This window comes from Grampus griseus, assembly GCF_964374135.1.
Source record: "Grampus griseus genome assembly, chromosome: 17".
In the NCBI taxonomy this organism is placed as follows: domain Eukaryota; kingdom Metazoa; phylum Chordata; class Mammalia; order Artiodactyla; family Delphinidae; genus Grampus; species Grampus griseus.
The window spans coordinates 18,238,255-18,256,092 of record NC_139011.1 but is presented as its reverse complement, the minus strand read 5'-3'; the positions used below and the strand labels follow the sequence as shown (position 1 = coordinate 18,256,092).

General features: G+C 34.8%; 1 protein-coding gene across 2 annotated transcripts in view; it reads left to right on the top strand.

The window, feature by feature from the left end:
- Positions 1 to 15,852, top strand: part of MTBP (MDM2 binding protein) — a gene marked incomplete at its 3' end in the record, with an annotated part of 71,745 nt that extends 55,893 nt beyond the window's left edge. For both annotated transcript variants that reach the window (XM_082675231.1, XM_082675230.1), the window contains exons 17-22: positions 2,458 to 2,553; positions 8,494 to 8,760; positions 10,332 to 10,581; positions 11,311 to 11,424; positions 14,451 to 14,516; positions 15,814 to 15,852. In XM_082675231.1, the coding sequence (XP_082531357.1) occupies positions 2,458 to 2,553; positions 8,494 to 8,760; positions 10,332 to 10,581; positions 11,311 to 11,424; positions 14,451 to 14,516; positions 15,814 to 15,852 (832 nt within the window). The remainder of the gene's footprint in view (positions 1 to 2,457; positions 2,554 to 8,493; positions 8,761 to 10,331; positions 10,582 to 11,310; positions 11,425 to 14,450; positions 14,517 to 15,813) is intronic.
- Positions 15,853 to 17,838: the final 1,986 nt, after the last annotated feature.

Here is a 17,838-nt window from a genome sequence, read left to right as displayed (position 1 = left end):
TGACTTGCAAATATTTTTAAAAATTCTCTTTTCTGTATCACTCTCTAGTTTTGATTTTGCCACTACTTACCGTGACACTGTCAGTTATGTCTAATAGCAAAAAGGACAGCCTTTCAACTGAAGAGATTGGGGAAGTGTAATAAAAATGCTTTCAAAGCTATACCATTACCAAGGAAGAACTCAGTGTCTACATGAATAATTTACAACTAATTTGACTTCCAAGAAAACTTCCACTAAGTTACTAATTAATTCTGGATATTACTGAAGTTTACTTAATTACAGATAAATTTATGGCATCATACCCTTGTGAGATTTGAATAATTTGTTCACTACCCCAATTTCTTTTTTCTATTCCATTATTCTGAGAACCTTCCAAAGGACCTTAAGAATTATAGAACATTTTGATTACTTTTTCAAAGCTTGTTTTGGCAAATATTGAATTTAAGGGTTAATTTTGGAAAGGATTTATTTGAAAATAGTTAGCTCTCAAAACTAATGTTAGAGCATATTGCCTTCATGTGTGTGTTCACTAAAGAGAGAGAGATGGGGAGCAACTTTGAAAACATGAGGATCTTAATAATTTGGAGTCTTAATGACTTAATGATCTTAATGACATAAAAATAGTGTGATTTTAGAGTAATTTTCTTTTTCTCATAGCTTTGAGAGATTGATAGTCTTTTTTGTGGGAGTCAAGAAAGGGAAGAACTATGTACACATTTTCATCTGTTTAGTTATTGGATTACTGTCCTTCCAAATCATTAAGCGTGAACTGGCAGAGTCAGATGGGTTTGCCAAAACTGATTATGTAGGTTGTACTCTTTTTGACCAGAATGTCTTTCTAGCTGCAATGTCTAGGGGAGATGCTATTAATTCTTTCTGTAGTTTACCAGTGATTTATTTAAGGAAGTTTGCTATAATTCCTTGATGTTAGTAAAGAACTGTGTCATTATCAAATATATCTTCTATTAAAATTAAAGTTGAAGGATGAGCTTTCATGGTAATGAATCAAGGACCTGCAGACTTTTATTAAATGTCTACCCATGCAAGGAACCACCGAAATGCAATACTAAGTTAAACGAAGTACAGGAGTGACTCCTATATATACACCAGAGGAATATTAAACATTGACAAAATACATATGTATTACAGTGTTACCTTTAGAAAGAACAAGGTGTGAGTAAAATTAAACAAAAATAGATAGAGCTGCTTAGAGAGATTAAAATAAGAAATGGAAGACAACATGGCAAAGGAAAGAAGTGAAATGCTAGGTACCTAAATAGTTCTATATTACAAAATTATTCACTTTAATAATTAGTCATCAGAATACTGAGATCATTGCAGTTTATTCATGTTATTTATTCAGAACTGTTTAAATGGATGCATTGAATATAAATTCTGGTTTTGGGGATTCATTAACTTGCATATGTCTTACATTTTAATGTAATAATTTCAAGCGCTTATCTTAGTACTCAGAGATAATTTTTAATTTTCGGTGGCATATGGGCAGTTTTCATTACTAAAGCCAAGGGGGGAAAATGTGATAGCCAATTTATTCATGGTACTCTACTATCTACTTGTTTTTATGTATACCATTTCTAAGTCTTCTGAATTCAAGCCCCTGGTATTTCATTCTGCCTCTTAACTGTGTAAAGACCACTTGTATAATTCTCCCATTCCCATCTAACCTGTTCTGAGCTCTAGGAACATGATTCAGTTCATTAGAACAGTACCTCCCAACTCAGGAAGAGAAGGAGAGCACTTATTAGAACAACTAGGAGAGTTTAACCTAATTGCAGCAGGCTTCTTCCTGAGATTTTGATGTACCCCTGCAGGTCTAGGTGTGGAGGGGTAGAACATGAATATTTTATGTAAGCTCACCACATGATTAGTTCCAACATACCTGCTGATTGGAAACTTACTTCAGAAGAAGAACTGAAATCAGCAGTTAGTCTTTTTATCCTCTGATATTTAAAAGGTCACTGATTCTTAAAGTAGGTGTCAAAATGACTTCATTCCCAGGCAAAGAAAAATCTGCATTCCCCATGTGGTTATAGGAGGAAGTAAATACTTCTTTTGTCACTAAAGATTGGAGTTTGACTTTATTCCCCTAGAAAAAAGAATTTAGCTAAATTCATAAACATTTTCCTAAACCAAGAAAAAAATATTCTTCAGGAATAATGCTGTTTCTTGAACTTCCACTAGAAACCATTTTCTATTCTTGATTTAACCATTTCTCAGAATAGTTTTGTGAAGTAGCATGGTAACTTCCGAAACTTGAGACACAGAAAATGTAAGTGACAAAACCCATAGGCTTAACCTCACTTCATTTCCTTCTTTGTCCCATATGAGATCCAGTTATAGAGAAGGAAGTCAGATTTCCTTCTTTAGACAGTTTCTTGAACTTTCTCTTCATCACTAAATAAACTTTAAATACAAATGAAAAACTTTTTGTTTCAGGGAAAAGACTTTTGTCCTGACACCAGAACTCAGTCCTCGGAAACTTCAGGGTTTACCTTTTGAAAAAGCCTCAGTATGTCATTATCATGGAATTGAGTGAGTTTTTTACTTGCACTTTACTCTTCTGTGTGTTGTTGATGTAGCTTATCTTAGGTGAGTGTGAAGAGTGACTAATAAAATGATATAAATTGGGACAGAGAAGCAAAGAGAAAGTATGTCAGAAAAACCTCAAAAAACTAAGCAGTACATACACAAATAATTTGTCATCTGTTGGAAAAAAGTTATTTGATGATTAATCAGTTTTACATTTAAACATCCTATTATTAGTTACTAGATATTTTAGTCAAAATTATTTTAGTCCCTACATTGTAAATGTGTATTTATACTACTGGTCACATTAATATTCCCTGGTCATTGTAATTGCTCAGAAACTGTTAGATAAAATGCATTCTCATTTGCAACATGTTAATTATGTGTACATTTTTATGGAATTCTAATTGACCAGATGAATGAAATTTCCAAGGATTCTTTTGCTTAGAGGTATTAGGAGTTCCGGAGGTCATGTGCACATCTACCATTTTCACCAGGACAAGAAATGGAATGATAGAGATAATGTATTTTAGGTTAAATTTTCAAGACCTTAGTGACAACAGGTCATTCTAGGAATGTTTAGGTTTCTTGTTATGCTTAAATAAGATTTATTTTATTTAAAGAATATGTAAAGTTATGTCAAATTTGATACTAGAAGCAAAAATTTTTGGTTATTTTTGAGCATCAAAATTAAACTCTCCGTTAACGTCAGGGGCAAGAAAAAGATACCTGCTCTGACCAATTTTTTCTTTTTAATCATTTTTCTATATGTTCTAGCCAATCAGTTAAAATAAGGAAAACTAAAGAGTTTAAAAGAGTTACATGTAGTAAAACGGATACCAAAAGGTTTTTTTGTATTTGCTTTTTATTTTGCAGAGAAGAGACCTGAAAGACTTACAAGTAGTAGAATTTGGTAAGGTAGCCAGTTATAAAATACATATAAAAGACACAAGTTTTCCTTTAAACTAGTCATGTCCAGTTTTTAACAGGATGAAAATGATCCCATTCAAAATAGATAAAATCATAAATATCAGAAGTATTCTTGTAAGAAATGTAGAATGGGAAAATTTACAAATAATATGTATTAGGGGACATAAAAGCAATGTTGATTACTTAGGGGAAACATGCCTTGTTTCTCTATGGGAAGATCCTGTGTTATAAAGGTGTTAATTCTCCTGACATCAATGCAAACATTTAATACAGTTCTTGTCAATTTTGAACCTTTTGATGAAATAATTCTATAATTTATCTGGTAAGAAGTCTCCTCTCGTTTAAAGAATGAGATAAATTGTATCATATTACTAGAAAATTTTATTATAAAGCTATTGTAATTACAGTGTGGGGCTGGACCTAAGTAGAAATTCCAAGGAAAAAGCAAGAATACATGATAATTTGATCTGATAGAAAAAGAATTTCAAATCAGAGGGCAAAAGAAAAATGTTCCGTAGATAGTAGTGAGAATGTTGATTAAGTATTCAAATAAAAATAAATCTGTTTGAAATGATTCTTGGTTCACGCCGAATATCAAAATAAATCGCAGATGTATTAAGAATTAAAAGTGGGAAAACTGTGAAAGTAAAGAACTAGCATAAAATGTAGGGGAAAATCTGTTCTAGCAGAGGAAGAAATCAAAAAAGCGTGATAGATTTGTCCTAATTTTTAAAACAGTAATGTCAGTTATCAACAGAAACAAGATTAAAAGTGTGGATTAAACTGAGGAAAATATTTTTTGACATAAATGAGAAGGTAAATTTTCTTCGTAATGCTTACAAATCAATAAGAAAATGAGATAAAGGCCCCTATGGAAGAGTTTGCAACATCTTAAACCATTTGTTTTTGAAACAGGAAATAAATATGGCCAATACACGTGAAGAGTTGTTTTCTTCACCAGTCAGCTTTTTAAATTTACATTAAGAATGTAAATTGAAACAACAGTGAGAATCCTTTTCACCCATAAAATCATGGTGGAGGTAAAGGGACATGAATAAGCCAGCTTGGAATATAAATTGTTACAACCTGTCTGGGGGGCTGCTTGGTAATCTACCAAAAGCCATGCAGTTGTTTATAATATCAGATAGATTAACTTCACTTAATGATAAAATTAGCGTTTACATGGAAAGTTATTAGGCAAGGGTATTTTTCACAGTGTTATTTAAAATAAGAAACATTGGAAATAATGTCTAACTGTAGGAGGTTGGTTAAATAAATTATAGTGCATCCATAAAATAAAATACTGTGCAGCCACCAGAATGGTTAAAATAAAAGACCGATGAGTGTTGACAAGCGTATGGAACAATCAGAACCCTGGAACATTTTTGGTGGAAGTATAACATGATTTATCTACTTCAGAAAAGGATCTGGCAGGTTCTTATAAAACTGAACATACTCAGACTCCCTGGCTCAGCATTTCTAATAGTCATTTTCCTAAGAGAAATGAAAACCTAACACCACGAAAAGACTGGTAAAAGAACCCACAGAGCAGTTTTATTCATAATACCCACAACCTGGAAATAGCCTTAGGTGTACATCAATGGGAGAATAGATAAATTAACTGGTATTAAAGCAGCACTACTCAGTAATAACAAGGAACAATGTATGTATACATGCAACAACATTGAACTTCTGTCTGTCTGAGTATGAAAAAAACAGTTGAAATAAGAATTTAAGGACTTTAAAAAGTGAAAGTTGCTTGCCCTTATAAGCAAATAAACAAATTTGTGACTCCATTTTCCTTGCTGTAAATTTAATCTGGGGCCATTGAGATCAAACTAAGAAAGTTGCAGGAGGTGAGCACAGTGAGTCCAGAAACATGCTTTTTTTCAGGATTTGGGTTTATAGTGTGAGGGCCTATTCACATTACATGTAGATTAAGTTTCTACTCGAAGCAAAGTTCAAGTGAAATTTCAAAGTAAATATGACACTGCAAAGAAAGTTCTCTCTTCTTACATTGCCGTGAGCCTTTGGAATCCTTGAGCTTTTCCTCTACTCAAACATAAGAAATATTTGGAAGAAATATATAAACTGCTCAAGTACAGATCAATGTTTACTTAAGCCAAAATGAAATCTATCCACAGTTGACTTGTTTTTCACTTCTCTCTCCTATCCTGGAGTGTAAGATACCACTGATTGTAAGATGCACCATTTTCTTTAACAACAAATTGAATTCCACTGTCAAACTGAGAGTCAGTTGGCCACACCAGCCTCCTGTTGCTCTGAACTTTCTTTCATGTATTCCAAGAGATTTGGCAGTTTTTCCGGCTTTCATCGGCATTGCTTGGTGTGTGCTAAGCAGTATCTTGCCTATTTTGTAGTTATAGGACAATGATAGCTTCATCTTCTGATAGGTATTTTTCTTTCTGTGGACACATAAAGCATTTGGTTATTGTTTTGCAAGAAAATGTGAAAGTTTACTCATTCATCCAACAGTGAATATTTTTCTTCACTATCATCACATACGCACCCTTCTACTCTGTTTCTGTTCCTTTCTTATTTACAAAGTCACTTTTTGTTTTGATGCCAAATCATAGTAAAATCACTTTGAAGACATTTTAAATGACAATTGAAGTCAATATGCACAGTGCACATAATTCAGTTGGAGGCATGACATTATGAACAGCTGTGATTAAGAGATGTTAAAACTGGAAGGAAAAAATCTGCATCTTAGAATCAAAATCTTAGAGTAGAAATAAGTATGCATGTGGAGTCAAACTATGCATTATTTTTCTCTGAAAAATTTCCTGTAAGCCAATCAGGAATTACATTTCCTCTCTCCTAGAACTTTTCCTTAACATTCATGGTTCTTAGTGGTTTTCTAGATTCTGTCAATCGCCCAGGATAGAAGTAGGACTCATCAGTAATCCTTAGGGTTGGGGCTGATTTTTAATGAAATGTGTTTTATTAAACAACAGACTAGAGAAAGAATGTTAGAGAATTGAGAGACCTAGGTTCTAGTCACTCTTCTGCCACCAGTTAACAGTATAACTTAGGAGCTCATTTTTCCCACCTGTTAAATTAAACTGTTGGTTTATATCAGAGATTTTTCAGTCCTAGCTGCACTTTAGAATCACCTAGGTAGCTTTCTAAAAAAATGTCCAAGACTGATTCCAACCCCAGACCAATTAAATCAGAAACTCTGGGCATCAGTATTTCATAAAAACTCTTCAGATGATTCTAATGTTCAGCCGTGGGTTGACCCCTAAGTAAGATGACCCTTACACTTTACGTGAGAGATAGCATACGAAATTGGTTAAAGTCAGACTCTGAAGTCACCAACCTGGGTCTGAATCCTGGCTGAGCTACATATCATCAGCATAGCATAAGATTTGCTGTGGTAGAAAATGAAACCACTGATGATGATGATGGTGATGATAAGAGCAGCAGCATACATTTACTGACAGCTTTGCTTGCATGGTCCAGGCACTGTTTCTGAGTGCATACGTGTACCCATTCATGATCCTCACCATAGCTCTTTGAGATAACTGCTACGAATCTCATCTTGCAGAAGAGGCAGCAGTAGCATAGATAAAATTAAGTAGTTTGGCCATGTTCACACAGTGGTAGAGCTGGATTTAAATCCAGGGAGTCTGGCTCTCTAGTCTGTACTCTTAGAAATCAAATATGTGTCACAAGAGAAAGAGAAAACCTCCGTCAGGCAATCAGGTTGGGGTAATGATACACTCCTTGAGTGTTGAACTAAAAGCTTATAGACCCAAAGTTCTGACTCTAAGGAACTTCTTAGAATTTTACAAGTAAAGAGGACAGATAACAGAAAAAGGTTTTAATGTTTAAAGTCCTGTCATTGTATATGTGAAACTGTTTCCTTGATGTAGAAGGGGAGAATGTGAAGGGTATTCCAAGGTCACACATCTCATTGGTGATTTTCTTGATACGCTTATTTGTTGTACTTAACAACATGGGATTTCTTTGTTTTTTTAAGCCTTATCAAAGCATTTATTTATTTATTATTTTAATTTATTTTTTGGCTGCGTTAAGTCTTAGTTGTGGCACGCGGGATCTCCATTGAGGCACGCGGGATCTTCCCTTGCAGCGCAGGCTCTTTGTTGCGGCGCACGGCCTTCTCCCTAGTTGCTGCGTGCAGGCTCTAGGGTGCGTGGGCTCTGTAGTTTGCGACACGCAGGCTCTCTAGTTGAGGTGCGAGCTCAATAGTTGTGGCTCGCGGGCTTAGTTGCCCTGCAGCACGTGGGATCTTAGTTCCCTTACCAGGGATAGAACCTGCATCCCCTGCATTGTAAGGCGGATTCTTTACTACTGGACCACCAGGGAAGTTCCTAAGATGGGATTTCTTTAAGTCCAGAAGCATTCACTGAGCAAACATCTCATTGATGTTAAATCACTGAGCAAACATCTCATTGATGTTAAATCAGATTTAGCTAGAAACCAAATGCACACACAGCTGAAGTGTTTGAAGGAAAATTTGTCAATCAGTCAGTAAGGTGGAAATGAGTTTCAAAGGGAAATTTCAAAATGTTCTGAGCTGTGTTTGGTGAGCCAGTTTAGAATGCCTTTATACCCTGTTAATCTTTGTGTTGAAAATAAACTTGTTCTTTCTAACAGAAGTTAGCATTTCATGTCATTACATATCAGCCATGCTGAAGTATCAGAGGTTGGTAGAGATTTAAAAAGTATCAAAACAGCAACTGTATTATTTTGAAAATAAGCCAGAGGATTAACTTAATCTGTCGCCCAGAAACAGTCAAAGAGGAATCAGATTGTACTTCAAATTTTTTTAATCTTTTGCCATGTTGTGTAGCAGGCTGGAAAAAACTGAACTTGTGAGGGAAGTTGGCCGTTCACTCAACCTTCCAACAATTATTAGGAAGTTTAGTAAGAACTTTTTAAGCACATGTTTTGCTTTTCCCTAATTGGCAGGGAAAAGCCCATGGCTGCCTTGGAGTCTTTGATTTTAAAGATCTTTCTCTTGTTTAGATATTGCTTGGATGACCGAAAAGCATTAGAAAGAGATGGGGGATTTTCAGAACTTCAGTCTCGTCTTATTCGTTATGAAACTCAAACTACATGCACCAGAGAAAGTTTTCCAGTACCTACCGTACTGAGCCCTCTTCCGTCTCCAGCAGTTTTGTCAGAGCCCGGAAGTATCCCTGATGGAGAAGCTTTACAAAGTGAACTCCGGACTGAAGTCTCCCGAGGAAAAAGGAGATCAAAAGATCTGAACTGCCTTTATCCCCCCAAAAGGTGGTATATTAAGTACATAAAGATAGTATCTTGACAGAAAGTATTTTAGGCCGAGGGTAATTGAATTAATCTTTCAGATTTTTAAGCTGCTTTCTGTGCAGATTTTAATGTAATTCATTCATACAGGAATTGTGTTTGTATTGTGAGCAGTTGATGATTATGCTTATAAGTTATACAAGGAAATGACTTGGAAAAAACACATTGTTTCTTGCTTTATAATATACAGCCCATCAGCACGATGGGTTGTAAAGCTTTTAAGCCATGGAACACTGGCGATCTTATCCAATAGATTAAGCAGCTGAGCTGCTCTGTTGAAGGGGATGTTTAGGGATGCAGTTTTTCTGTTAGCTCTCTTCTCACTGTTTCCTACCTACACTGGCCCCTTAAACAAGGGGTTTCATGAGGTACCATTTTTGGTTGAACCTGGGCTATGGCAGTGAAAGCGAGGAGTCCTAACCACTGGACCACCAGGAAATTCCCATGAGGTACCGTTTTAAAACAACTTGTTTCATATAAAATATAGCTTTAAAGCCTACATAATAATATATGAAAAATGAGATCTTTCTAGCTAATTTATTTGCTAGCTAAATAAAATATCCAAATACCTGAACAGAAATTAGAAGCTTATGAGATAAACACTCTAATTTCTATTGAATTTATATATCTTTAGAACCTTTGTCAAATTTAGGTCTTTGGCACCTAAAACAAACCTTAAATTCTTATTATATGTAAATCTTTCAAAAAGTATCAAATATCTTAAAGTGAAACTTTCAAATCTTCTTTTAAACAGTGAAAATTATTAGAATCCTTTTTCCCTGATGGGGAATAACTAAATTATTTTCATGAGGACTTTACAAGTTCATGGTAATATTTACATGCGATAAAGCTAAAATGCAAATCCATTGACATTTAGGATACTGTATTTTGTAATAATATTTTTTATTTCTGACTGTGACTGATAGATATGTGTTCCAGACAAGAAAGTACACTGTGGCCTCTAGGTTAACAGATTGAAAAATATGAGACCCTATCTTGTAACAGGAAATTTAAACATTCTAGAAAGATTGAAACAAGAGCTACTTTTATAGTTTTATTTCTGTTTGTTTTAACACTGTTATTTATTTTGCTCAGGTAGTTGCATAGCTACAACAAGCATGATTATTATGGTTTCTTCATCAAAATTATCCTAATAGAAAAGTATAAGTACTTGGCAGATGAGTACTGGATCTATAAATAGCATTGCCTGGAGTGCCATCCCTGATTTCTGTGAGAAATTGTAAATTAACGGGGAGGGTGACAGTAATGTTGCTAGTTTTTCCTATTAGCTTTTAATACTAGCTGAAATCCTAGAATGTTATTCATTGCCTTCTGTGTTCTAGTCACTCATTTGAAGAACTAAGGGAGCAACTGTATAATATGATGTTGACTGCTTATTTAAGGCAGTAGTAGCAAGAAATTGTGTTTGCTTTTCTTGGGTTTATATGTCAATGGTTATGGTTGTAACATTTAAGACAGAAAATGGACTTCATTGTTGATTCACTTCATCTGCATTATATTTTCCCCCCCATTAGACTTGTGAAATCTGAAAGTTCAGATTCTCTTCTTTCTCAGAGAAGTGGCATTACTAATCATCATCATCATGCAGTGACATCCAGAAAGCCACGGGCAGAGAGATCATTACCTGTGACTTGTCCATCTCTTCCAGTTCTTAGCAGTGAAACTCCCAAAGTCACTACAAATGCCAGTTCAGGTCAAAAAAGTGTGCCTGAATCAAAAACATCGAGGCTCAGTAAGGAATCAAGATCACAGAAACACACAAGGGTAAAGATTTACTTCCTGACTCTCTTAGTTCTGCACGGGAAGAAATTTCTTCATTTGATTCGTTTTAAACGTTTGTCTAAAAATTTTATGAATGCAATGAAATGGTATCTTTAATTTACTTTAAAATAATTCAGGGGAGTTCCCTGGTGGCCTAGTGGTTAGGATTCTGGGCTTTCACTGCCTTGCCCGGATTCAATCCCTGGTCCAGGAACTGAGATCCTGCAAGCTGTGTGGTATGGCCAAAAAAATGGAGGAAAAAAAAAATTCAGTGCAAGAAGGATAATGGAAAAGTGAGTGGGGGCGTATAAGTGAAACAGAAAGAGCCACAAATTGATCCTTCTTGAAACTGGTAGTAGATACATCGAGATGAGGATTTGTTACAAATATTCTCTTTACAGTGTTTGACATTTTCCATAATAAAAAATAAGTACACACCTGTATATCCCTGCTGTGTGTACCTTTTACACTCAGATTTTGATTCAGAACTCAGGATATGAATTCCTCTCTTCAGATACTCTGGTCCTTTCTTCCTGACAGATAGCCTGCGACACGTGTGATCGTGTCACTGTTTCAGATCTCCTTTCTTCTAGATGCTTTTGTCTTAATGAGCTTATCTATCTTTAGCATAGCTACATGGTTCTGTGATTCACAGAACTTAACTCTAAAGCTGAAATAATATGTTTGTACCTTTTCCAAGACATATTTGTTGTATACTATGTTCTGTTCAAGATATTGAAAGAAGTAGTTACTGAAACCCTGAAGAAACACAGGATTACTGAGGCTCACGAATGTTTCACGGCTTGCAGCCAACGTCTCTTTGAGATCTCGAAGTTCTATCTAAAGGTACAGTGTCTTCTCTACTGATGGCAAAATCGAGGTCAAGTTCTAATGTTCCTATTTGACACGAGATAATATTGACTGAGTATTTTTTACACTGATAGCTTATTGCCAATTTTTTTTTAATGGAGGTAGAAAAATTGGAGTCAAAAAGTTTATATTTGATTTATTTGATTTTAGTTCTCAGATGTAGAAAACTACACTTTAACTGGTATCCTCAGTGTTTCCCTAACAAGCCTTTGACTTAAGTTGATAATAAGCTTCCACTTACTTTATTCAACTTATTCAAGTAATTTTAGTATATAGTGAAACTACTGGAGGGAGTATCGAAGCGCCCAGCTTCTAATTTTGGATCCATTATCTGCTTGTTGTAAGACATTGGACAGATCGGCCATTCAGATGACAATTTTGTAAAACTTAGATGGTGTTAGATTAGTTCCAGTTTTCAGAGTTTCTGACTTGAATCACAATTTTATATGGGTTCCTGATTAAAACTGCAGATGGACCGCATGCATTCGATTCCCTTCCCTTCTAAAATCTCTCAAGAAACACAGTATTGAAAGTACAAAAACTAAGAAAAGAGGAAAGGAGAAATGTAGAAATGTTTTCATACATCGTTGAACCAAAAAAAACACATGGAAGCGTGGTATAGCAGAGTAGAAGAAGTGACAGCCTAAATGTCTGCCTGGGGACACCTGTGAGAGGCAAGCCAGTTCAACAGACACGGTCTCTGACCTGCTCAGGTCTTGGAGACACCAAGTATCATGGAAAGCAGGGGCAAGGTGCCAGGTGAAAAAAAAGAGGAGTTAAATAGAGATCTACAGAGTGAACTGGGGAGCCTTCAGTTTGCTCTGCACGCTTTTCCCCCGCAATGTTAGCTACAGATAAGTATATTATACATAGTTTTATCCTCATCACCCCCCACCCCACCCCTGCGACAATGCAGGAAATAGTCTCTGGAGAAAAAAGAATTGGAGGCCACGGTAAAAAGTCCAACTGGCCCCTTATTCCCCTACCTTGTAAAGATACCAATGAACAAGCTCTGTACAGACAGAGCTTCCAGTAAGATTTTTACTATCTCATTTTAAAATATGACTGGACAGCCAAGAGTTAGCATACTTTTTAGAAAAGCTTCTAATACAGCAGATGCCAAAACATGAAGGAACAAAGGGAACTATGAAGGAGCAGAAAGCTGAAGAAAACTTCATAAAAAACTATATTGTCTCAGAGAGAAGATAATTGGGTGCACAAAACCGGAATGGGATGCTGTTTCCAAAAACTATAGAACATGAAAGCTCCTTAAAATTAGAAATATGATAAAATCAGTACAATAGAAAGGCTGAACAGTTGAGATTAAGAAATTTACCAGAAATTAGTATTAATGACAAAATTAAGGATAAAAACATTAAACACAGGATAAGAAAATGGGGGAATTAATCCAAAAGATCCAATATGCTAATAATAGGAGTTTCAAAAATAGAGACTAGAGGAGAGAAAACTCAAAAATATAACAGAAAGTTTTCTAGACCTGAAGGACGCACTCCTCCTGCTGGAAAGGGCACACAGCTTGTCCAGCCTAGTGGATGACAGTTCTACAAGCCACATCACTGTGGAATGTCACATCTCCTGGGACAGAGAGAATATTTCCTAAAAGCTTCCCAGGAGAGAAAGTAGTTTACATACAAAGAATCAATAAGAGTGGCATTGGATTTTTCTGTGTGCCAGAAGAAGGTAGAACAGTATCTTCAAATTCTGAAGGAAAGTGATTTACCTAGTATTTTATACCTGGTCTAGAAGTCAGTCAGGTATGAAAATTCAGTACAGATACTTTCAGTCATGGAAGGTCTGAAAAATTCTGTCATTTTTTTACCCTTTTGACAAATCTGTGAGAAGATGAAATTCAATAGAACAAGGGACTGAATCAAGAAATAAAAGAAAAACTAACCTAGACTGGGGAAGATAAGTCCCAATGGGACCAGGCTGAGGGAGCAATTGGACCAAATTAGAGCAGGCTATGGGAGGAGGATCTCCAGTTTAAAAAAATACAATTAAGAAAACAGAAGCAAAAACGAAAAGCTGAAGTGAGAGATTATCCAGGATCCCTGAGTGTTTGAAGAACTTTGCTGTACATTTAATCAGTCTTTCACAGCATTGTGGGGTGGGGGTAGGATTATACACGTGGAAAACTAAGCAAACGTAGTTTAACTACAGGATAAACAAAACAGATGAAAGAGAAATTATAACCGTTATACATTACTTAGCTCAGGATTGAACTATATTTGCTTAGGTATAAAATGCAAACATTGACTATTTACTAATCAAAAATTTGTGGTGCAGCTGTTACTGAGAGGAAGAGAAGGGGGGTGGGAGGATTCAGAGACCTGAATCTGGGATAACAGCAATCACTGTCTAGAACTGTTAAATCACGAAATAAAGTATAAGCTTATTATTTAGTAACGTGAAGGTATAAATAAGAGAAAGAGCTTAAAGAATTCAAAGTGACTACTTCAATGGAACATAGCTTGGAAGTGCAGCGGAGGATTACTTTTTTTTTTAAATACAATTGGGTTTTAAAATTTTTATAATATAATTTGATATAGTCATTACCTTTTTACAAGTCAGAGATTTCAGTTTTATTTCCTATGTCATTCCCTCTTTGTGGTGGAATGAAATAGCCAAAAAGAAGAGAGAGAAAAAAAGTTATTTTATCTGAAAAATAAATATGAACTGTATATTCATTTCCTGAGTAATGAAGTTAATGTGGCTACTCATAGTTGAGGATGGGGCTTAGGTTTGGTCAGTGCCATTGAGTATTTGAGATTAGAGTGGCATGGATTTATGTATATATGGATGTATTTTGGTTAGAGTACTTTGACAGGAACTAAATTATAATCTGTTACTTTGATTTTTTTGTAGTATCTCCCTCTTCATGTTGATACTTACAGAATTAGGATCATCTCAAGTTTTTAATAATGACTTGTTCTGTGTAATTTAATGTGCAGATTTAAGCTGCTGTATTTTATTATGTTTAGGATCTTAAAACTTCAAGGGGTCTATTTGAAGAAATGAAGAAAACAGCAAGCAACAATGTTGTACAGGTAAATAAATTATTCCCAAGAAACGACATTCAATTAAATTGCTATTTTATTGCAGGTTAGTACCTATGATGCTGTAATATATGCAGTAAGAATTAGTGAGTGGTCTTTTCAACTTTGTCCCTATGACCACTCTTTAAAATAGTTAATAATAGACTTATGCAAGCAGAATCTTTAGTAGTATTTAAGAGATTTCTCTGTTAACAAAAGAGCTTCTAAACTGATGTTAAGAAAGAAACAGAAAAAAAAAAAATCCAAAGAGCTGGAAAAATTAATCCATTTCTATTAGCTATTTTCAGTTTAGTTAATTTCTTCTTAGTGATGCTTTGAAAGTACATTTTTCAAATAAAGGTGAGAAAATAGAGTCCAGTGAGAAAACTGCTTGTCCAGTGAGAACATCTTGTCCAGCGAGAACACTACTGTATTCCGCAGCGGAAGTTCAGCAAAAAGTGTTCTTGAGCAAGAAAATAAAATGTGGGGTTTTTTTTCCATTTAAAAATTCATGATCTAACATATAATATGTATACACATATGCAAAGAAACACATACAATTTATTTTTATTTATTTTTTAACATCTTTATTGGGGTATAATTGCTTTACAATGGTGTGTTAGTTTCTGCTTTATAACAAAGTGAATCAGTTATACATATACATGTGTTCCCATATCTCTTCCCTCTTGCGTCTCCCTCCCTCCCACCCTCCCTAACACATACAATTTAAAAACATAATTTTAAAAGAGAATATCCTTGGGATCACTCACTGTGCAACCTGGGAAATAAAATATTGTGGGGACCTTGGAAACCCCCAAAGAATCCCTTCCCCACCATATCCCACTGCATCACCTCTGGAGGTAACCGCTCTACTGATTTTTGTGTGTGTGTGATAATCATTTCCTTAGTTTTTTTTTTTAATAGAAGTATAGTTGATGTATAATATTATGTAAGTTACAGGTGTACAATATAGTGATTCACAATTTTTAAAGGTTATACTCCATTTTTAATTACTATAAAATCTTGGCTCTATTCCCTGTGTTGTACAATATACCCTTGTAGCTTATTTTATACATAATAGTTTGTACTTCTTAATCTCATACTCCTATATTGCCCCTTCCCCTTTCCCTGTCCCCACTGGTAACTGCTAGTAAAATGTATTTTCAAGATAATATATATTTTAAGATTTTGACAGGTTATTTTTTGCTTTAAATTTTCTACCATACTCTTGAAATTTTAACAATATCTTTTTCTATCACTTGTGTTTCCAATAGAAATGTACCATAATCATATTTTTTTCTCTCCCTAGGTGATTGAATGGGTATTAGAAAAGACAAGCAAGAAATAGCACAAAATCATTCTCTTTGGATAATTATAAATTGGACAGAGCTATTATTTACTTTTTCCTTCCATAGTTTGAAAATTACAAACGAATTTCAAACTTTATTCAAAGAATAGATGTTACATCTCTAAAGAATTTCATAAATATCCTATATTTATATAGTTTTGAGGTTGCTCAGTTAATGTATTTATAATTGTATACTTATTTTATAGTTTTACTATATTTTAATTTTTTAATATTTTTATATATGTTTACAAATTTTACTCTTGGTTATTTAATTATTCCAATAAATAGAAAAAGATATTTCTTTACTTCTTGGTAAATGTCTTTGTTGTTAGGCCTATTTAAATTAATAAGTCTTAAGTAAGACATTGCCAGTGGTTTTTCTCATGTGTTCCAATAGCATGATTTATTGGATGGCCCCTGATTTAGAAAATATTGGCAAGAAAATTCACACAGTTAGCCATGTTCCCTTACCCCTGCCCTAGAGCCACCACTGTTGAGCTATTCATTTTATTTGGGATCAAAAATGAAGAAAGAGCAAAACTTATGAAAATAAGACACAGTGAAAATGACTAAGTACAGACTCCCAGAAAAAAAATACCTTTTCCCATGGCAGAAAATCTGGAAAATGTGGAAAATGCAAAAAAGAGTGGAAAAAAATTCTAACATTGTTTCTGTCTATAGGTAACCACTGTTAATATTTTTAAACATTATGTTTAAAATATTTTCAGAATTGGTGTCATATGTGTGTGTATGTTTGTGTACGTGTGTTTATATGTGTGATGTGTGTGTATATTATATTAATTTATAGCCTGCTTTTCACTTAACAATGTGATATAACTTAATGATCTATGATATAAAATGATTTTTATATCATATATCATCATTTTAATAACTGCATGATACAAATGAACCACAATTTGTTAAATCAGTCCCTCATTGTTGGACATATGAGTTCAATTTTTCCTTACTAAAAATAAAACTTTAATGAATATTCCTGGTACATCACTGATTATTCCTTAGTATAAGTTTTTCGGAGTGGAATTTGTGATTTTTGGTAAATTTTTCCAAATTGCCTTTCTGAGAGATCAGTGTGTACACCCACCAGCAGAGTCCCCGTTTCCTTTTCTGATGGCTGAAAATAGTGAGGGTGAACATTTTAAAAAATATTTTGGCCGCTTTTTCAGTAAATTTAATTGGTCAAAGAAATTAATTTCTAAATTTCTAGATGCCTTCCTGGAATTCCAAAGCTGATCTCCACATTATCCACGTCAGGGCCTAGACTCCCACAGGGTCAGAGGTTTGGGCTGCAGCCTCCCTTATTTGGGCTTCTGGAGAAGGGGAGTTACAAGCCTTCCCTATACCTACACGCTTTCCATACTCGGATACTACTTTAACTTAACTTCCATGCAGTGCTCCTACTTCATACCTTTTGTGAACTTCCCATAAAAAATATTTCAAAGTAAAAAGTGACAAGATATTTCAGATAAATTTGAAAGCAGGTACAAAGGAGAGATCTAAAAGGCCCAAAGACTTCAGGTCAATTTTTGGAATAGACTAAAAGTCATGGAAGAAAAGGCAGGCTGAACTGAGGTTCAGCTGTACATACTTTGGGCTGTGTTTCAGGAGAGGAACCCTGCTGACCAGTTGTTCTGTCTATATATACGATAAGTATGAGCGGGACCTCATGTGGGAGGGAGAATATAGGCTGAGCTTAGATATCAGATGTTCTGAGGAGTTATGTCCCAGTGCTGGGAATAATGCCTAAAGCTCCCGCTCTTTATAAGGACTCTTTTTTGGAGAAAGAGGGAGCCACAGGGCTGGACTAGCTCAGTTTCGTTATCTAGTGATGGTACATTTGGCAAAATTGTTGCCTACATAACCTGGAAAAGAGAATTTGTACCAAATGAACTCATGGATCTAGTTAAGGTTATTTCCAGACAGAATGCTAGAAGTGTCAATGAGCCATTTGTTTGTTTATTTGGCTGA